Below are 22,389 nucleotides of genomic sequence, written 5' to 3' on the forward strand. Positions count from 1 at the left end.
GGAGTCCAGTCCCAGCACACCCATCTCGCAGGGACCGCTCAGTACCCTGAGGCCAGCAGGCTGTGGCTTTTCTCACAGGGACCCTGGATCCTGCAACGGCACAGGCAGCTGGGCCTCCGAGAGCAGAGCTGGCCCCTCTCAGGCCGGGGTCCTGTCTCCACTGAGTCCCTGGGGAACAGCCCTCCCTAGTGGGGCCCCAGAGCCACAGATGGTGCTAGAAACCAGGCAGGGCAGTCACCGCTGCGTGGCCAGGAGTGAGGCGCGGGTGGATGGCGGAGGGGAGTGCGGGCGGACTCCTCGGGACTGTCAACCAGACCCGCCCCCGCCCGGGCCTCCTCGGCCTGTCCTGCAGGAGACACAGCACAGGCGCTGGTGGCCACGGGGGCAGCACGCGGCCAGGCCTGGTGCCCCGGGACTCTCCTTCCTAGGGGCTGAGAACAGCTGCAGCCCGTGTGTGCCCATCCTGTGCCTCGCGGGCCCACTCCCGCCACACACCAGTGGCTTCGCTGAGAAGCCGCCTCTACCGTCAGCCAGTTGATATCCTCACTCAAGAGATGCTCTTTGACGTTGTGTGTTTTTCAGGATCTTGTGCTTTTGCTAGAAATTTTTGGACATGAACTTGTCTGGAGCTAAATAAGTATTCCTTCTGCCTGTCTCATCTGACTGGAGATCCTGCCCTGCCCCCACTAGGGCTTCCCCCCTCTGCATGCCAACCCCACACTGCACCCCGAAAGGCCAGTGGGAGCAGTGGAAAGGTCTCCCGACTGCCGGCCCAGAGCCTGGACTCCGCCCTGCGTGCCCTGCCGACCCCGCCCCTGCTTTCACTGCCGAGCCCCCCACCTGATCCACGCTCCACCAGGGCCGCGTGAGCCCGCAGAAGGGCCTCCCCTGGTTGACTCGCATTCCTATCTTACACACGGGTACACTGAGGCCAGGAGGGGTCACGGGAAGTGGCTCCTGTCCTTCTCAAGTCCCCCGAGGGCAAAGGGAGGAGAGCTGCCGGGTTCCCAGTCAGTGTGAGATGCGGGGAGACGGCTGCTGGGGCCCGGGTGGGGCCCTGATCCCTGAGCACCTGCCGCTGTGGCAAGAAGGCCCTCCCCACCCCGAGGACCTCAGAGCATCCTCTCACCCGTCCTTTCCCGAAGGGCGGCAGGGGAGGGAATCACAAACGGCCGCCACCTGGCAACCAGACAAAAGGAGAACCAAGAAGCAGGCACAGGCCAAAGCCAGAGTCGGGAGGTCCCAGGCCCCGCAGTGGCCATGTGGCACAGGGTCAGGACCCCATGGTTGCGGTGCCGCCGCGTGGCAGCGTCCAGCGGCTCAGGTGAAACTGGGCTGAGCGCCTCACGCTCGGCACTCGTGAGGACACACCGGCGCCCCGTTGTTCACTGCCCCCAGAACTCCTCCCTACATCGTGACCCACAGGCAAGCTGCCCCTCACCCTGGGGGCCGGGCAGGCTCTGTCCCCAGGCCCAGCCCCCGCTTGTGCTTCTAGGGCCTCAGAGCTGCAATGCCTCTCACGCCGCTGGCGTGCAACCCAGCACTCAGGTGACTCACCTGGTCTGCAGCTCCTCCTGTAAAACGGGCTGGGTCTCCACCCCCGGCCCACTCTGTCACGTGCGGCTCAGATGAGCTGAGGTTTGCAAACTCGACAGCGTGTGGGTATGTGACAGATTTTGGGTTTTTGGCCGTGTGGCTTGCAGGATCTTAGCTCCCCGAGCACGGATGGAACCCGTGCCCCCTGCAGTGGAAGCGCAGAGTCCTAACCACTGGACCACCAGGGCAGTCCCCGTATGTGACAGATTAATGCTGCTCTGATGTTTCATTTTTTCTGAATGTTCCTAGGTCCATCCAAGACCCTCTGATTTCATGAGAAGAAAAGTATCATAGATACCCTCGTGACCCCCGGCCCCTGTAGGTTACAGAGTAACCGTTACCACTCCTCCTAAGATCCGGCTCCCAGTGAAAAGACACAAACATTCGAGCTTCCTGCACAACTGCCCCATCCTGAGCCCCCTCTCCTCCCGAGAGGGACTGTGGGAGGCGTGTGTGCGTGTGTCTAGTTACAGTTACTGTATTTGCTTTGCACAACTGTTTATACCCAAAGCTATGAAAGACGTAATAAAAAGAAAAACCTACGCTTTTAAAGCACCTCAAAAGCTCACCTTACCTTCCCTACGTTGTGACGCGTCCCTGGGGGCTGCCCCCCACCTCCTCCAGAGGCCCAGCACACACTTCCCCAGGCGGGACACGCCCCTGCCACCTCTAGTGCTTCCCTGCCTGACGACACCGGCACTGGGGCCGAGGCCTGCAGAGGCCGGGCTGGGATGGGCCTCACCCCTCCAGGGCCCTGGAGCCACAGTGTGGCACTGAAGGGTTTTGGGGCCCTTTCCCAGGCCACACAGAGGGGCGCCCACACTGGGGAGAGAATACGAAGCTTCTGTCCAGCTCCGGGGACACCTCTGGCCATTGGGCAGCAGAAGGAGAGGCTAGGGATCCAGGGTGCCTCAACCCCTCCTCCCTGCCCACCCCGACGGCGGGCTCAGGCCACATACCAGGATGTCCAAACAGGCCGCCTTCAACAGGGTGATTTGGTCTGCGATGGTCAAGCCGGTGAAGCCTGGCAGACGTTTAGCAAACTCCACGATCTTAATAATGCACTTGGTAGCCAGTTCACTGAATTTGTCCCAGAGGCCCAGATCCAGTCGGACTCGATGGTCGGCACTGGAATTCTACGAAGGAGAGAAAACACCGTCAGGGGTAGTTGTGGGAAGCCAGGTGGAAGGCAGGGGACCGAACACGTTTCCCTCGAACGTGCTGACAGTTCACTCTTCACAGGGAGCCTCCGGAAGGTGGGGGAGAGGTGACCTTTTAGCTTAGCGTCATTTTTAAAAAATGCTCAAAATCTTATCCCTGTGCTGCTGGGTAATCAACTACCAGATGCGGGAACCTCTGTCCAGCGACCACTCCAGCTAGTAACCCAGATGGACTCGTGGCTCTGCCACCTCAGGAGAGCCGAGACGAGCCGTGGGAAGAGAGGCCCTTCCTGAGATGCTGGATCCAACCATGCCTGACCCACACCAGGATTTTATTTTTTAGTCTAAGTCGGTTTGAGTTTGGTTTCTATCACCTGCAACAGGAAGAATTCTAATTAACGTTTCAGTTACAGCTTGAGATGGTTTAGGTGTGAGAGCTTCACGTTCTCCACCCAAAGAACGGTCACGATGTAGAGAAGGGGGCCCACCCCCACGGCCACCAACGCCTCCCACCTGGATTACTGTGACAGCTCCTCATGGGTGGCCCTCACTCTACCCTGACCTCCGCACGGTCTGTTCTTTTACCAGAGGAATAAAGGGATCCTTCAAAAACGCAAGTCAGAGCAAGTCACTGTGCTGCTCAACATCTGCAGTGATCTCTCACCTCACTCAGATGGAAAAGCAAAGTCCTCTCCGCGGCCTGCAAGGCCGGCCCGCTCTCTCGCGTCTCCCCCAGCTCCACAGGGCCCTGCTGTCCCCGGACCAGCGGGCGCGCCCCTCTCCCCGGCCTGCTCTGCCCGCAGACGCACTGCTCATTCCTTCCCGGCTGGGCAAACCTGAGCCCCCGCCCGACGACTCTGTGGACCCCACACCTGCTCTGTGGTCCCAGCCCGCAGCCCCCGACGCACACTCTCGTTTACTTCCTGCCTCACTGTCACTGCCGCGTCCTCAGTGTCCAGAACAGCGCCCGGTACACAGCAGGGGCTCAAAATGTTTGTTGAGTGAATGAGTGAGTGAATGAGGCTTCCATGAGTCCACGCTTGTGTAGGATGTCTCAGGGCAACCACCATGCGAGGACGAGGCTGCCCTGGGCCGGGGCCTCTGGCGGCCCCGGGGGGCGCCAGACGTGCAGCAACTGGCAAGGTCGAGGCTGGCGCTTGGGCCCCTGACACCCGGGGACACGTCCACGTAGTCTATAAAATGAGCTGTGTTTTTCTTGTTTTTTTATTTTTGCGGTACGCGGGCCTCTCACTGCTGTGGCCTCTCCCGTTGCGGAGCACAGGCTCCGGACGCGCAGGCCCAGTGGCCATGGCTCACGGGCCCAGCCGCTCCGCGGCACGTGGGATCTTCCCGGACTGGGGCACGAACCCACGTCCCCTGCATCGGCAGGTGGACTCTCAACCACTGCGCCACCAGGGAAGCCCTGACCTGTGTTTTTAAGGTTGGCGGGGAAGCTGAAAGGGAAGTTTGCATACGGGGTGGCACAGAGGCCCTAAAACAGGTGGAGGCTGGCTGCCCCCTGGCGCTCCTGCGGAAAGGGCCAGCGTCCTGCCCGCCACTTCACCCCATCTGTCCCTAAGGACCTGGGGACACAGCGCAGCCGGAGGAGCTTGAGCCCAAGCGTGTGGCCACTGCGTCTGTAATGCCTGGTTTGTGGGAAGATGACGTGGGAGGGGAGGGGCACAGAGGTGAGCAGACAGCAGGAAGTCATGTCACCGCAGCGCCCATCCTCTGCCCAGCCCAGCACGTGAACGGAGCCTCCATCAGCCTCGTACGAGGAGACTTCATCACGCACCGGGCCCGCCATCCTTCTATTAAAAATACTGCACAGCCGTCTTAACGGCATGTGAATCTAACTCACCACCATGCAAACCGAAGGGAAGAGGCGGTTGAGAAAACACAGAATAACCTGGCGTCTTATCATCCTGGTTGCTGGACTCACACGGCATGAGCTTAATGGCTTATACGCTATCCTCCAGCGCAGACAGTGCAGAGCTCGGCCCGTCTGGGGGGAGTGGAGGCGGTTGGGGGGCCCTGGGTGGGGGCTGATCCCGAAACCAGGGGAGGAGAGAAAGGGAAAGGCTCGGGCTGGGAGGGGCCTCGCCGGCAGCTCAGGGGAGCGGAACACAGCACAGGGGCAGAGGCAGCCGCTGCCCCCTGGCCCCCCGAGCACCGGCGAAGCCCAACCCCACCACGAGATCCAGTTAAAGGGCCACTTTGGTCAAGCAAACGGACGCCTTCCCGCTGCCGTGCGCTTCTCTGCTGCTTCTCTGACCGGCTACCTTCAGAACGAGGCCCGTAAATGGACTGGAATCGCGGTGTCTTTAAGCCCGTCTGTGGCAGCTGCAGGCACTACAGTGCTTCAGCCAGGGCTGCTTGTCCTTCTCAGCCAAGGAGGAAACGCAGAAAGCCTTAAAAGGGACGAGGAGCTAAGGTTCCCGGGGGTGGAACACCGGGGGCCCGGGTCCAGAGTCTCTGCCTGCCGACTGTCCTGAGAGGCTGATGTCCTTTCAAGCTCCACCTGCAGAATGCTCCCGGCGTCCACTGGGCATGCTCCTCCTGGAACAAGCCCTCCTCCGGGGCTCACCGGGAGCCAGGCCCTGCTCTAAGCGCTGTATGATGAACTCCCTCTAGTCCTCAGGACACCCGCACCTGGCAGCTGCGTCAGTGCCCACCGGCCAGCGCAGAGGCAGCTCGTGCTGCAGCCCTGGGCCCACCCTCTTGGGGCACCACACGGCCTGAACTTTGTCTCCGGAAGCCTGTCCCCTGGTGAGATACCCCAGAGACTGAAAGGTGCTCGGCGTCGCCAGGACGAGGACGTGATGCGCGGGCCGGCGTCCACGGTCCACAGACACACGCCAACTGCCAGCTGGGCATGTCCATCCGCAGGAAGACGACACACAGAGGCCCCAACACACACGCTTCTAACCATGTGGCAACCGCCCTGCCACCGAGGGGGAGAGACAGGGATGGGGCAGGGGCGGGGCTCTGAGGGCCCCCAAGTGTTTCCTGGACGTCTGGCTAGAAGCGAGGGAGACGGTGCAGGACTTCCCTGAAGCTAATGTTTCAGGGGTGCTCCTGGATCCCTCCCCCACCAAGACACCTGGGCCAGGACAGGAGCTGGAGGGGACCCTCTGGACAGCCAGGGGGTCTCAGAATGCAGGGGCCTTGGTGGAGGGCAGGGTGTGGCCTGGGGGCACCAGCTGCAAGATGGAGGGTGTCCAGCGTTCCACATGCTAGATTCGGGGTGGCTTCGTGATCCTTTGGGTGGATCAAGGGCTCCTCACATCTCCACAGCCCCACCTCCCGAGCCCTCGGAGGGCAGCCCGTGTCCTGCAGGGCCTGTGAGGGGGTGCACAGCCGCACATGGCGGGAAGCGGGAGCAGACAGCCCAGGCTGGGCCGTGCCCCCGGGAGACTGCCTTGCTGTCCTAGCCACACTTAACGCTGCCAGGACTGGGCTTGTGGCTCCAAAAAATGACAAAGCATTCACACAGAGCCAGGAGGAGGAGACCTGTCCGTTCTGCACGTCTCCGGGCCAGAAACAGCACAGGGCGCGCCGGTATGCTTCCCTCATCTACCCTCCCCGGCAGCCCCACCAGGGAGTCACAGCTCCGACTCCTGTTACACAGATGACGAGCTGGGCTCCAGCGACGACGCCAAGGTCACGGAGCTCCCAAGCAGCACCGGCAAGATGTGAACCTGGGCCTAGGAAGCCCCAAAGCCCGGATGCCAGGGTCACGGTCGCCGAGGAAGCAGAGCAAACCCCCCCAGAGCTGGGCTGTGTACTCTTTGGAGAGTGCAGCGTCCACAGCCCCACCCTGGTCCTCAGAGTCCCCCCTGGCCCCCTTGCTTTTCAGGAAGGTCACTGGTCAGAAGCCTCGCCAAAGAGCCCGGCGCTGAGCCTGCAGGTGAGCACCCTGTCCAGGCCCAGGCGTGGGGGGTGGGTGCCAGCTTCCTGCCCTCCCCTCTCGTTCCTGGGTCCTGACCAGGGTCCCAAATCGACCCTAATGAGGAAGAAAAAGGAGCTACTCTTTCAACGATCTGTAGGCGGGCAGCTAGCTGCCTTTCTAATTCCTCCCTGCCCATTTATTCCAAAGCCACCTGACAGGGATGCCAGCCGGGCAAAGGCACCGAAGTCCCCTCGCAGTGGAAGCAGCTGCCCGTGGACAAGCTCCTTATGGAAAGCGCTCGCCCCGTGGCCAAGTGCCTGCAAAGGATGTGTCCTGGCTGCTGCTCTTCGTTCACACCCGCGCCTACTTCCCGAAAGGACTGCGAGCTGCTTACAATAAAAACAGAGCTAGATCTGTGCGCAGAGAGAAGGGCTGGAGGAAGCAGCAGCGCCTGCAGGGCGTCAGGCCGCCCCGTGGTTAGGGATCGTCCCCTGGAGACGGGACGGGAACGGCCACTTTCCCTGCTGGATCCAAAGAGGCGCAGAAAGCCCTGCAAAGCGCTTAGGACTAAGGGCCCTCACTGGGGACCGAGGGGGCAGGGAAGGGGCGCTGGTGGCTCTCGGGGAAGCCCCTGCCTGGGGCTGGGAGCAGACCCTGAGACTAGGATTCCAACGCGAGCAGCTTATGTGGGCAGAGGTCCTGGGAAGCACTGGGAGAGGACTGGGGAAGGGCCGTGGGCACCGGGCTCCACCTTGTTGGAGAGCTTTGGGAGCCGTCGGGCCGGGGCTGCTCCCAGGAGTGTCGACCCCGCCCCCCTCTGCCCCACCGTGTGAAGCACGCTGCCCCACAGGCGCAAAAAGCCTCGAGGAAGCGTCGTGGGGCTGCAGGATGAGCCACAGGGATGCGGGATGCGGGATGCCAGCAGCGGCCCCACTGGCCTGGAAGCAGGTGAAATCAGACCTCGGGCACAAAGAGAATCCAGAAGGAGAGGCTCTCGGATTCCACCAGGAGGCCTGGGGGAGGGAAGGTGGGGAAGGGCCCAGAGAGGCCGACCAGAGTCCCTGGCTGTGCTGACCCGCAGAGGGACGACGGTCCCGAGGGGGCGCTTTGGTCCCAGGCTGCACCAGGGCGTGTGTACTTCTGTTTGCCCTGCCCTCCTCCAGACCAGAGTGGCGGCCACTTCACCTGGTGACCAGGTGAGGCAGAGTCTGGGACACGGACGAGGCCACCCTGACACCCCAACCCGGGGAAGAGAGCCGGGGCCCCCGGAGGGCAGCAAATGACCCCACGGGTTGTCTCTCACCACGGGACCTGGCTTACAAGTTTCCACCTCCAAGAAGCCCTCCCTGCTGGGACTGTTCTCTTTTATTCTGTCTTCTGGAGGGAAAGTTGATTTATCCCTGGGTAACAGACCCGTCCTCCTAGCTAGACGCCTGGTGTCCCCCGTCTCCACCCTCCTGAGACACGGTGTACCGTGTGGGGTTAGAAGAGCTGCCCCGGAGTCAGACTGCCCACGTCCAAGGACACCCGCTGGCTACGGGGCATGGGGAAAGTGACTTATTCCTCTGTCATACGGGGCGCTGCACCCGCCTCGCGTTGCCTCCGTAAGGAGTAAAAGAATTCACACAGCGAGAGTATGTAGCGCGGCCCCTGGTACGGAGGAAACGCTCAGTGAGTAGCGGCTGTAATAATGATGACCGTAACAACAATAAAGACTCCTGATCACTAACCGCCGACTTCTCTCCACCACTTCAGACTGAAATTCAAAAACGAGGCCGAGGGAAGTGAAGTAACGCGCACACGGTCGCACGGCTGGTTGGCGGCAGAGCAGGATTTAAACCACATTCATTCCTAGCACCCCTGCTCCTGACTCACGGCGTCATCCGCCACCCAGGTCTCCGGGCCTGCCTTCCCTCGCAGGCCGACCTCAAGGCTCCCGATGCCGCCCCGTCCTGTGTCTGCTCTGGGCGCCCCTGTGCGCAAAGGGGACTCGTCCGCTGAGTCAACAGCAGGCCAGGTCAGCAGCTTCACAGACTGGCTAGCGTCTCTCCTTGTTCCTGACACCAGGGCCTGGGGGCCCAGAAAATCGTCCTGGGCCCCGCTACTCGAAGTACGCTCGTGGCCTTTGCTACTCAGAGTGTGGTCTGCAGACCAGCAGCACCTGGGAGCCTGTGAGCAACGCCCGCCCACACGTGCTGAACCAGAACCTGCATTTTAATGGCTGCCAGGTGCTTTGTAAGCTGGCGGAGGACTGGGGAGCAAGCTCTAGGTTCTTCTTCTCCGGACAGCTCAGCCAGGGGACTTGCGGCTAAGTCCAGCGCCAGCTCTTTAGAAGCTGGTGCCACCCACCGTGCAGCCTCGGTGCCCCACTTGCTGTTCTTAGGCCCCGCCCGCATCATCGTTTCACCTTTTTATCCCCATGACCTTCCCTACTATTCTTTTTCTAGCACGTCTCAAACCAGCAAACATTGCAATGCCTGGATTTTTAAAAAGCGCGTCTACCAGCATCTCGGGCGGGCAACGTGAGCCACTGAAGAGGCCAGAACAACATTCTAGTTGCACTCACTCATTCAGTCGACAAATATTATTGAACGCCACATGCTGGGAATACACGTCAGCGCACAAAACACATGCAAAAGCCACTAAAAAATTCAAGTACCTAAAGACATCTCCACCAGCACATCCAGACCAGCCGAAAGGGCCTCCTGCCTTGTGACCTCACCTGTCCCCCACCCCCTTCTCTTCACTTCTCCCTCAGCGAGGCCATTCCCAGGGGAGCACAGGGAGCAGAGAGGGACCTCCCAGCTCGGTCCCCCTTCGCTTTCCCGGTCCCCACCCCCAAACCTTCTGTGGAGCCAGACCCTGGGCGGCGTAGGCCCAGTCCCCCGGGCGGGCTCTTCCAGCTGGAGCGGGGACCGTGAAAGGCTCAGCCCGGCCCTCCGTCCCCGCTAGGCTCTGCACCGGCGTCCGCCGCCGGGACCCCCGGCCGCCTCCCCGGCCCTCCTCGGCCCCTTCACGCGGCTGTGCGTCCCCACGAGCAGCAGCCACGGTTCACTCACCCTGGCCCGGAGCCTCGCACGTGCCCAACCTGTGCGTCCTGACCGAGCGGGAGGAAACAGCCACCCTACTCAGCGGTTGCTGCGACCCCGGCCCGGACGACCGGCCGCGGCGTCTCCTTCCTCGGCCTGGGCCTGCCAGGGTCGGGGCGGGGAGCGTGCGCACGTGCGCCTGCGTGCGAGCGTGAGTGCGAGTGCGCGTGCGCGGCGGGGTGGGCGGGGCCTCTCACCGTGGTGTACTTGCCCAGCTGGCAGAGCGAGGGGAAGGTTTCCTGGTGGGCTTTCCGGATCTTCTCCGTGAGATCGTCCAGCTCGGCCGTCATTTCGTAGCTCTCCGTGCATTCCTGCTTCGAAGGCTCCTTCTTTTTCTTGTTTCTGTCATTCCTGACCGCTGCAGACAAGAGAGCAGACAGACCAGGGTCATTCGTGGCCAGGGCTGTGCTACCCGATGCTGCCTGGGAAGGGATGGGGGTCGGGGGGAGGAGATCCGACCAGCACATCTCCCGAGGCGAAGGGGTGGCTGCCGGCGGACTTGTCTGTCTGCGCTGCAGCCGCCAGCTGGTTCCTAAGGAGAGCTCAGCTCACCCAGAGGGCCTAGAGCCTGTTTGTTCGGAGGGAACTTCCTATCTGGACTCGTTCCTGGAAGAATTTTTCCGGGCAGGTTCCCCGCAGTTCCACAGGGGATGGCCTGAAAGGCGCTCCAGGGAAACCCCTTTTTCCTGGGAGACACGTCCCAGAATGGAGCCAGGGATTCCTAGCTGGGCCTTTCGGTTCATTTTTTTGCTTTTCAGTTTTCTGAATTAACTGGCAACTTTTTTTTTTTTTTTGGCCCCAGCTTGTGGGATCTTAGTTCCCCCACCAGGGATCGAACCTGGGCCCTCAGCAGTGAGAGCACAGAGTCCTAATCACTGGACCACCAGGGAATTCCCTTAACTGGCACTTTCGAAGAAATTCATCTCCAAGGGTATGGGATTTGGGGTGTTGTCCCTTCATGTTTTTCTGCTTCCTAAACTTTCTGTATTAGTCATACAGTCTTTTATTACTTACAGTTTTAGAAAGTAATAATTTATGCATCATGAGCCCTCAGCCTGGAAAGCTGTCCATTCATTCAACCTTTATCTGCCCGCAGCCCTCATCCCCACACTTTGTCTGGCCCTGGACCTCATGGGCATGGTCTTGGCCTCCATGCTGGGTGGTCGTCCCACAGAACAGCCTCTCAGATGACCCAGATTCGAGGAGTACTCAGAGCTCTGGCTCTGGCAAGGGTCTCCTGGGGAAGGAACCTGGGACCCAGGGAGGCTGACAGATAAAACTAGGTCATGCAACCCACACTGCCCGGGAACCAAGGGTTGCCAGGCTGGACACTGCCTGCTGTGTCTGCCACCACCCTGACCTGGGAGTCTGTGCTGCAAACGACCCAGGGCATGATCTGATCCGCTCTAAGAGGATTCGGCCTGGTCCTTCCTGAGAGCCCCGGGCGATCTGAGAGCTGGCAGGTTCCTGGGTCTGGGTCCACACCGTGAGGACCACAAGGCCGCCTGGGGCAGGAGCTGAGGGCAGGGTAAAAGCAAGGCACAGGCGCAGGGAGAGGAGAAAAGGTGAAAGGAAAGAGATGGGGAGGGAGGGAAAAGGGAGGGGGGGTGAGTGGTACTGAAAAACCCCGTGGTCCGTATAAGCGCCTCACACCTGCAGTGGGGAGGGTATTTCTGAGAATCCTCAGCATCGTACTGGGAGCCATGTCTACAGTGCCTCACTTCATCCCCTTCCCAGGTAGGCAATTTTAAACCCATTTTACAGACAAAGAAACGAAGCCTCAGAGAGGCTAAGGGATGTGCCCATGACTACCCAGCTGGCACGACCCTTCCTCGTGTCCACTCGCTTGTTTGTAACCAAGTGGACGCATTTGAGAAGAAAACCTGTGATTTTCTTCTCCAGGACTCTGAAATGACACTGTTCTTTGGCTCAGAACGTTTCCAGGACTAGGACGAGTGCATAAAGACAGTTTGAGGTATCTCAGCCTCACAGGAAGGCTAGCTGTGGGCCCAAACCACTCCCACAGGTGCAGGACACAGGTGAGGGCAGCATGGTTTAAAGCAGGGAGAATGCAAAAGTAAAAAAAAAAAAAAAAAAATCCCTTTTGAAATCACATCAAAAAAATTTAAAAAAAAAATACTTAGGAGTAAACCTGACCAAGGTGGTGAAAGACTTACATACTGAGAACTATAAAACATTAATAAAGGAAATTGAAGATGATTCAAAGAAACGGAAATCTATCCCATGCTCTTGGATTGGAAGAATTAATATTGTTAAAATGGCCATACCACCCAAAGCAATCTACAGATTTAAGGTGATCCCTATCAAATTACCCATGACCTTTTTCACAGAACTAGAATAATCCTAAAATTTATATGGAGCCACAGAAGACCCAGAATCGCCAATGCAGTCCTGAGGAAAAAGAACAAAGCAGGAGGCATAACCCTCCAGGACTTCAGACAATACTACAAAGTTACATTAATCAAAACAGTGTGGTATTAGCACAAAAACAGATATATGGATCAATGGAACAGAACAGACAGCCCAGAAATAAACCCACACACCTATGGACAATTAATCTTTAACAAAGGAGGCACTAATGTACAGTGGAGAAAAGTCAGTCTCTTCAGCAAGTGGTGCTGGGAAAGTTGGACAGCCGCATGTAAATCAATGAAGTTAGAAGACACCCTCACACCATACACGAAAATAAACTCAAAATGGCTTAAAGGGGACTTCCTTGGTGGCACAGTGGTTAAGAATCCGTGTGCCAATGCAGGGGACATGGATTCGAGCCCCGGTCCAGGAAGATCCCACATGCTGCAGAGCAACTAAGCCCATGCACCACAACTACTGAACCCTGTGCGCCTAGAGCCCATGCTCCATAACAAGAGAAGCCACCGCAATGAGAAGCCTGTGCACTGCAATGAAGAGTAGACCCTGCTCACTGCGACTAGAGAAAGCCCGCACACAGCAATGAAGATCCAATGCAGCCAAAAATAAATAAATAAAACTTATATTGCAAAAAATAAAAAATGGTTTAAAGACTTAAACATAAGACAGGACATCATAAAACTCCTAGGCAAAAACTCATAGGCAAAATATTCTCTGACATAAACCAAACCAGTGTTTTCTTAGTTCAGTCTTCCAAGGCAATAGAAATAAAAGCAAAAATAAACAAATGGGACTAATCAGACTTATACATCATCAAAAAGTCTACAAATAACAAATGCTGGAGAGGGTGTGGAGAAAAGGGAGCCCCCTAACGCTGTTGGCAGGAATGTAAAGTCACACAGCCACCATGGAAAACAGGATGGAGGTTCCTCAAAAAACTAAAAATAGTGTTGCCATATGATCCAGCAATCCTACTCCTGGGAATATATTCGGAGAAAACTAGTTCGAAAGATACATGCACCCCTATGTTCACAGAAGCACTATTTACAATAGCCAAGACATGGAAGCAAGCTAAATGTCCATCGACAGAGGAACAGATAAAGAAGATGTGGCACCTATATACAATGGAATATTACTCAGCCATAAAAAGAATGAAATAATGCCATTTGCAGCAACATGGATGGACCTAGAGATTATCATACTGAGTGAAGTAAGTCAGAGAAAGACAAATACCATACGATATCACTTATATGTGGAATCTAAAATATGACACAAATGAACCTATCTACAAAACAGAAGTGGACTCATGGACATAGAGAACAGACTGGTGGTTGCCAAGGGGAAGGGGGTTGGGGGAGGGAAGGACTGGGAGTTTGGGATTAGCAGATGCAAACTATTATACAGAGAATGGATAAACAACAAGGTCCCACTGTATAGCACAGGGAGCTATATTCAATATCCTGGGATAAACCATAATGGAAAAGAATATATATATATAATGAATCACTTTGCTGTACAGCAGAAAGTAATAGCAGTGTAAATCAACTATACTTCAATAAGATAAATTAAAGAAAATAAAGTGGGGAGAATGCAGAGAACACGGTCAGCACAGGGGAGACAAGCCCAAGGCAGTGGGCATCTGCGTTTGATGGGGAGGCTGCGGCCGGAGGCCTTGTGAGCACCGTGGCTCTGAGGGCAGGTTGCCAGCCCCCCTGCCACCCTGCCCCCTCCTGGCCCTGCCGAGAACCCTCTCCTTCAGCTAACACTGAAGTCCTGTCTGAGTAAGATGGTCCTTCTGAAACAGAGCCCCGAGGAGAACAGTTTGGCAGGTCCTCACAAACGTAAGCGTACGATCCACGCAAACCTGCACACAAACGTTCAGAGCAGCGTGATTCCAAACAGCCCACGTGCCCATCCACTGATGAACAGAGGAGCAAAACTGGTCTATCCAGACAGTGGAATATTATTGGCCACAAAAAGGAATGCAATTCAGATACATGTTACAACATGGATGAACCTTGAAAACATGATGTCAGTGAAAAAAGCAAGTCACAAAAGGCCACGTATTGTATGGTTCTATTCTTAGGAGATGTTCACGATAAGCTAATTCACAGAAAGAAAGCAGGTCGGTGGTTGCCAAAGGCTGGGGTGGGAGTGAGGGGACGGAAAGTAACTCCAGTTGGGCCCCGGGTTCCTTCTGGGGAGATGAAAATATTCCAGAATTAGACAGCAGTAAAGCCGGACAACCGTGAGAATATATTACAAACCATTGGACTGTATACTTTAAGCTATGTGAGTTGTATCTTAAAACAACAAGAACAGCCACAAAAACTCAAAGCCCCGGTGGGAGGCCACACCAACACTTGGACCTGCTTTGACCACGATGGCACCTGGACCGCCTGACTCACCCGCGGCAGCAACGCTGCTCACCGACCTCTCAGCGAGGGCCAGCCCCTCCTTCACGTAACTGAAGAACTCTTGCTCTCTAGATTCCACAGTGAACCAGGAGTGGTGGGCATTATAATTCCATGTCTCCACTCTAGAAACCCGAGGCCCAAGATCACCCTGTTTGAAACTCGTCAAGATTTCAGTGGAAGACATACAAAAGCAAAGACTGGGGCACACACAGTACCTGCGGTCCGTCCCCAGCACGCCTAAGCATCACCCGCTGCCGCCCGGCCCACCCACGGCCCCCTGGAAAATCAAACTCAGAGGAGCAACCACAGCTCTAGAGGGTTATGCTCTGTGAGCTGCCGCCACTGAGCATCTGCACCCAGGCGGAAAGCAGAGGTGAGGTGGGAAGGGGACCTCGGAGAGTGCCGCAGGGCACCGGGTCGGGGGCACTCCTCATTTGCAAAGCCAGAGCTCCATCTGTTGTGCTCCGGGGCCCAAGCTTGGGGCACTCTCAGCGGCTGACTGGTTGCCAGAGGACTAGTGCATGACCTCATGCTCCCTTCCAGACGGCTCCTGCCCTCCCAAAGCAGAGTCCCCAGCCCCCAACTGTGTCCATCACCAAAGGATTCCTGGGACTACCGCAGACTCCTCAGCAACTGCAAATTGCAGCCACCCCGTGGGCGATAACACCCCAATTATGTAGAGGCTCCTAAGTTGATGGATGGATTCTCTAAACACTGGCTTCAGCATTTTGCTTTGCTCAATGCTTTTGAACTGCTGTGGAGCACAGATGTGGTATCTGGGCCAGGCGGGCGGACGGCTGCCAGAACGTCCAGAATAAGGGATGCCTTCTATATCCAGTCACTATTCCAAATGCTTTTTTATAAATAAACTCATTTGACCCTCATGAAGAACCTATGGGGTAGGTGCCATTATGCCCATTGTACAGATGAGAACACTGAGTCACAAAATGGTTAAGAACCTGCCCAAGGTCACACAAACAGAAAGGATGGAGCCGGGATGGGACCCTGGCACATGGAGGCTTGATCACTGTACTACTCAGCATGGCAAAGGAAGGGCAGGGGTGAGCCTGGAGCTGAGACGGTGGGGCCAGGCCAAGCTCCTGGGTAGTGGCTCTGCTGCCTGCCTGCTGGGCTGCGGCAGCCAGGTCAGAGAGGAGACCATCACAGGGCCCTCCCTGTGCCAGGGATGAAGCAGTGCAGGGCTGGGGAGGCGTCTCTGTCCTGTCTCAGGGGACTCATGTCAGCAGCCGCCAGGGCGGGGCAGGAGCTCGCCCCTGTGCAGGGCTGCAGTGCGGGGCAGGGGGCCACCCACAGTTGCTGCAGGGCCTGGGGATCTGATCGCTCCCCACCCCAGAGCTGCCGGCCCCTCTTACAGCCTCTCTCCTCGATGGATGGTGGGCTGGGTGGGAAGGGTGAGTCTCCTGTGAAGCTTCTGTGCGCTAGTCACACAGGAAGGAGGCTGGAAGCCCTTCCACGTGGACATGAGTGGACCTGTGGGCAGCACTGTGGGTCCGTGGCTGTAAGCGGCAATGGTGCTTTCAGAGAAGGCGGCTGGTAGCGGCACCACGTGAGCAGGTGCACCATAGCTTTGTCCATTCGTTCATTCACCAAATGTTTGTGAGCCTCCGTGCCATCTGCCGTGGGGATGGAGTGGGGACCACACAGCTGGCTCCTGCTGCCTCGGGGCTCACTCACGGTGGGAGACAGACATGAATCATGTGATAGCAGTGCCAGTGATAGGACTGTTGGCCTCACTATTACCACAGATACCCAGACTCCAGTACCAGAGTGTTTTTTTGTTTTTTGTGGGTTCTTTGTTTTGTTTTGGCCACGCCGCACGGCCTGCTGGATCTTACTTTCCCAACCAGGGATTGAACCTGTGCCATGGCAGTGAAAGCTCTGAGTCCTAACCACTGGACCTCCAGGGAAGTCCCTAAAGTGTTGATTATGATAAGACTGAAAAGGCTAATACAGCTTCCCAGCAGCTCTGGGCGCTCGGTGAAGCCATTTATTCATATTAGGTCATTCAACGCTCACAGCCGCCTGACAGGGAAGTATCATTATTATGCCCATTTTGCACATGAGAAAACTGAGGCACAGAAAAGTAAGTAACCTGCCCCCTCCTGTTAAGTGATGTGGCGTGAACTCTGAACTCAGAAAACCTGGCCCCGGGGCCCTCAGCCGTATCTGTCGCACTCATATGTGACGCCACGATGTGGTGAGTGTTGTGAAGGAGGCTGCAGGAGCACTGCGTGTGTGCACGTGTGCGTGTGTGCACGTGTGCATGTGTGTGTGTGTGTTGTGTGCGTAGGGGGCGGCGGGTGGTCCAGGATCGGGAACTGATGCTGGAGAAAGGGGAGGGGGGATGGGGGAGGGATGGAGGGATGGGCTGGTAGGTGGGGAGCCCGCCACGCTCTTCTCTGCAAGTCTGGTTTGGGAGGTGCTCAGCCCTGAAGGCCGCCTGCGATGTGTGAGGGGTGGTCTCTTCTTTCAGCCCGACTGCAACTGGCTGGCATGTGCCCAGTCCTGCGACGTGCCTGGGGGTTTGACAACTGCTTTCAGGCACAGTGCATCCCTGGGAGGGCCGGGGCGGGGGGCAGGAGGAGGGCACCTACTGTCACCTCTGCATCAGCGGCCCATCACGGTGTAGCGGGGCAATTACTCTTCCACATGGCCCTCCCCTCCTCGTCTGTGAGCATCAGGAAGGCAAGGGCCATATTTCACTCGTGTCTGCGTCCCCAGGGCTTGATACGTCGTCTGGCCTGTGGTGAAGGGTGAGCATGTGGCAGATGTGGAGCTCTGTCGGCCATCAGGGCCTGGGTGCAGCAACGCAGAGCTCACCTGAGCCTCTTTCTTCCAGAAATTAAAGGTCGCGTCATCAGCTCCGGGCCTGCAAGGGACTCATGGCCACTCTCGGCCCCAACAGTGCAGCCGATAAAGCGGCAGGCATGCAAAGCCTCACGAGTGTGATCGACACACCTGGTAGAGCCCGGCCCCGTGTCTGCAAAGCGCTTCTTGGACGAAAGGTGCTTCAGAAGATATCAAGTATTCTCCTTGTGAGGGCTAAGTGCCACAAATCAGATTTGGTGGCACAGAAGTAACATATTTATGATCCACTATCATATTGCAAATGAAATGAACGTAATAAAAGTGTCACTTATACAAATACCTCTGATGTACAGATCTCGACCTATGAATATGAAAGCAGACGCCCAAGCACTTTTTTTTGAATGTCTAATCATGACAATAAATGAAGTCATGTTCATTTCAATGTGTGCGCTTGTGCACGTATCTGGAATATTGATTCCTATGCACACAATAAAAATGTAATGCAGGAAACATGCGGAATTCAGAAACTTCACTTGGATTCAGGAAGAGATGAAACAACGCTTCACTAGTAATTCTTTCACATCAAAAAAAAAAAAAGGAAAGGAAAATACAATCAACAGTGATTTTGTCCATTAAAATTCTCTATAGTCAGTCTAGCAAAGGAAGCATAATGGTCTATTTATTCTTGTTTGAATATTAAAGTCTGGAATTCCTTCAACTTGACTTTTCACCTCCTTACTAACTATAAGAATAATGGACCACAGTCGGTGATGAGAGCTATCTGCTTGCCGTGAGTAGGGGAGGGTCTCTAACTAACATACAGATGTAGTTTCATCTCAGTTTAAACATCATTTTCTGAACTAATTATACACATGAACTTGAAGGCAGGTGGATCTGTAACTAGTAGAGAAATACATTCCCATAACTTCAGGATTTGCGGTTGGAACTCAAGCAATTAACAGAGCAGGTCCTACTGTGACCTTGCGTGGGTTGGGGTGAGTGAAACAGCCCTAATGTCAGAATTCCCTGTGCGGTGGAGACTGCGTCTTTCTCCCGATTCAGCAATAGCCACGGAGGCACTCGTAGAAATTTGAACAAATACACAGAGAAAGGAGGTTAGTGAGTGAGGTTGCAGCTAAGTTTTCTCCACTGCTACCAAGACACATGCCTCTGGACCAGGCTGAGGGCAGGGCACCCATGAGAGTCTGTTAAATGAATTCAGCCCCTGTGCTTGGACCTTGATTTTGGGGTTTTGAAATGGAGGTCAAAATAGCATCCTCCAGGGACCGCTCTAGTCTGCCACGTGGCAGCCTATGTGCAGGGATTTCAGAGGGTGATGTGGGCCCAGCACAAACGCAAAGTGTACGGAACGGCATGGCACTCGTGGTGACCGAGCAAGGGAGCATACTTAGAATTTTTAGAGAATATTAAATATGCAAGTCTTGGGGGGAACAGTCTGGACACAGCATGCTGAGAGTTTAACCAGGGTCGACCAGCCTAGCTCAGCTTCTTCAAGTTATTCCAAGCACTCACAGAAAATCCCCAAATATCAGAATGTACGAAGGCCAAATATGTCTTTTAGTTAAAGTGGTATATTCTACTAACAACACTTTGCAAATGATTTTAAACACACTTTCCTCTCACTGGTTGCTTTTACTTATGGAGATGTGATCTCCTCTCCAGGGAACTGCGTTCCTTCTGTCGCATAATCCCAAACACTTTCCTCCTCTGTCGGGGCTGGTGGGGGCAGCCTGGTGCGGCCGCGTTTATCTGCAGCAGGCCCAGGGTGGTGGGCATTCTTGCAGGGAGACTTGGAGTTTAGAGGCTCTGCTATAAGGGGCAAATCCTTTCCTTTGGAGAAGAGTCTTGGATGAACTATAGGAAATATCCTAAGTTTAACTCTGGAGACAAACACTCCTGCCTTATGCATAAAAGTAAGCACTTGGTCATGAGCAGTCAAGAAAGTGCAGGCGGCCTCTGGATGCCTTCCTCCACCACCCGTGGTCCTTCTCTGCTCATTGCCTCTGGCAGCAAGGGGCCCTGACAAAGGATGGCTCTCACGAAATCTGTCCACTGGTGGTGGTGTTTCCCTGGCTCTGTCTGTGGCAGAGTCATCCAGTATGATCAGGGCTGAGATGAAGGACTTTACTGATGCTATAAAACTAGATGCTAAAAAATGGAAACTGAAGACACCAAGGCTGTGGTCCTTTACCTTTTTGGTTTTAATATTTATTTTATTTATTTATTTTATTTATTTGGTTGCAGCAGGTATTGGTTGCAGCAGGTGTGCTTCAAGTTGCGGCCAGCAGGCTCCTTAGTTGTGGCTCACTGGCTCCTTAGTTGCGGCATGCATGTAGCATCTAGTTCCCTGACCAGGGATTGAACCCGGGCCCCCTGCATTGGGAGTGCAGAGCCTTAACCACTGTGCCACCAGGGAAGTCCCCCATTTGCCTTTTAATCAGGAGTAAACTCACACCCACTGCATGATCAACTCACGTCGTCTGTAAAAACTGCCAGCTTAGAAAAGGACAGTTCAGTCCCCACTGCCATAAACCATTTTCATGGGCAGGACATGCTTTATTATATAAGCTGAAGTTCCTTCTGCAGAGCTCAACTTGCCCTCTTGTGTCGGAGAGGCTGTTTAGCGGGTCTTTTTGACTCGGTAAAACTGCAGGCAGTCTGAGAGTCAGGAATCTAGAGTCTTAAAATAAGGGCCATGTATCCAGAGTGACATGACTGAGCAGAGGTGTTGGTATAACCCTTTAGATTTTTTTCATGAAGACAAAGACTTCATTCAAAGCAGTATCTGATGGTGAGGTGGGGCGGGGGGGCTTCATATAACAAAAAGAAATTTCCCGGCAGACTGTTTCAGATGAGCCTGTATCCTGCTCTGTGTCACATACATTCTTCACAGCAAGTTACAGGCTGTCATATCTTAAACAACAATCTCCATCATGATTTGTATGGAAACACAAAAGACCCTGAACAGCCAAAGCAATCTTGAGAAAGAAAAACGGAGCTGGAAGAATCAGACTCCAGGGCTTCAGACTATACTACAAAGCTACAGTAATCAAGACAGTATGGTACTGGCACAAAAACAGAAATGTACATCAATGGGACAGGATAGAAAGCCCAGAGATAAACCCAAGCACCTATGGTCACCTTATCTTTGATAAAGGAGGCAAGAGTATAAATGGAGAAAAGACAGCTCGTTCAATAAGTGGTGCTGGGAAAACTGGACAGCTACATGTAAAAGAATGAAAGTAGAACACTCCCTAACACCACACACAAAAACAAACTCAAAATGGATTAAAGACCTAAATGAAAGGCCAGATACTATAAAACTCTAAGAGAAAAACATAGGCAGAACACTCTTTGACATAAATTGCAGCAAGATCTTTTTTGACCCATCTCCTAGAGTAATGAAAATAAAAACAAAAATAAACAAATGGGATCTAATTAAACTTAACAGCTTTTGCACAGCAAAGGAAACCATAAACAAAATAAAAAGACAACCCTCAGAATGGGAGAAAATATTTGCAAATGAAGCAACCGACAAGGGATTAATCTCCAAAATATAAAAATATACTAACAGCTCATGCAGCTCAATATCAAAACAAATAACCCAATCAAAAAATGGGTGGAAGATCTGAATAGACATTTCTCCGAAGAAGACATACAAATGGTCAAAAAGCACATGAAAAGATGCTCAACATCACTAATTATTACAGAAATGCAAATCAAAACTACAATGAGGTATCACCTCACGTGGGTCAGAATGGCCATCACCAAAAAAAATCTACAAACGATAAATGCTGCAGAGGGTGTGGAGAAAAGGGAACCCTCCTACACTGTTGGTGGGAATGTAAATTGGTGCAGCCACTATGGAGAACAATATGGAGGTTCCTTTAAAAACTAAAAATAGAACTACCATATGATCCAGCAATCCTACTCAGGGGCATATACCCAGAGAAAACCATAACTGAAAAAAAATACACGCACCCCAATGTTCACTGCAGCACTATTTACAATAGCCAGGACATGGAAGCAACCTAAATGTCCATCCACAGAGGAATGGATAAAGAAGATGTGGTACATATATACAATGGAATAATACTCAGCCATAAAAAAGAATGAAATAATGCCATTTGCAGCAACATGGATGGACCTAGAGATTGTCATACTAAATGAAGTAAGTCAGACACAGAAAGAAAAATATCATATGATATCGCTTATATGTGCAATCTAAAAAAAAGGGTACAAATGAACTTATTTACAAAACAGAAACAGAGTCACAGATGTAGAAAACAAACTATGGTTACCAGGGGATAAGGGAGGGGGAGGGATAAATTGGGAGACTGGGATTGACATACACACATTACTATAAATAAAATAGATAACTAATAAGGATCTACTGTATAGCACAGGGAACTCTACCCAATACTATGTAATGACCTATATGGGAATAGAATTTAAAAAGAGTGGATATATGTATATGTATAATGGATTCACTTTGCTGTAGAGCAGAAACTAACACAACGCTGTAAATCAACTATACTCCAATGGAAAAAAAAAGATCAATTGTAGCAGCCAAAGTTTTCACTCCTATGGTCCTCTAAACCCAATTAATTTTCAGAAAATGAATTGCAGTTCTGGTTGACATTCTCCTATTTTCCCTTTTAAAACATTTCTTAAAATAGAAATGAGGGGACTTCCCTGGTGGCGCAGTGGTTAAATGCAGGGGAGACAGGTTCAAGTCCTGGTCTGGTAAGATCCCACATGCCGCTGAGCAACTAAGCTGGTGGGCCACAACTACTGAGCCTGCGCCCTAGAGCCTGCGAGCCACAACTACTCAGCCCACATGCCACAACTACCGAAGCCCACACGCCTAGAGCCCGTGCTCTGCAACAAGAGAAGTCACCGCAATGAAAAGCCCGTGCACTGCAATGAAGAGTAGCTCCCGCTTGCCACAACTAGAGAAAGCCCGCACACAGCAAAGAAGACCCAACATGGCC

General features: G+C 54.1%; 1 protein-coding gene across 19 annotated transcripts in view; it reads right to left on the reverse strand.

Moving 5' to 3' along the window:
• The window catches only part of RARB (retinoic acid receptor beta), a 1,070,304-nt gene that overhangs the window by 22,838 nt on the left and 1,025,077 nt on the right, over positions 1-22,389 (reverse strand). For all 19 annotated transcript variants that reach the window (XM_079921499.1, XM_079921514.1, XM_079921515.1 and 16 more), the window contains 2 exons: positions 9,935-10,095; positions 2,556-2,732 (listed from right to left, as the gene is read on the reverse strand). In XM_079921499.1, coding sequence (XP_079777625.1) covers positions 2,556-2,732; positions 9,935-10,095 — 338 coding nt within the window. The remainder of the gene's footprint in view (positions 1-2,555; positions 2,733-9,934; positions 10,096-22,389) is intronic.

This window comes from Stenella coeruleoalba, assembly GCF_951394435.1.
Source record: "Stenella coeruleoalba genome assembly, chromosome: 5".
NCBI classification, from domain to species: domain Eukaryota; kingdom Metazoa; phylum Chordata; class Mammalia; order Artiodactyla; family Delphinidae; genus Stenella; species Stenella coeruleoalba.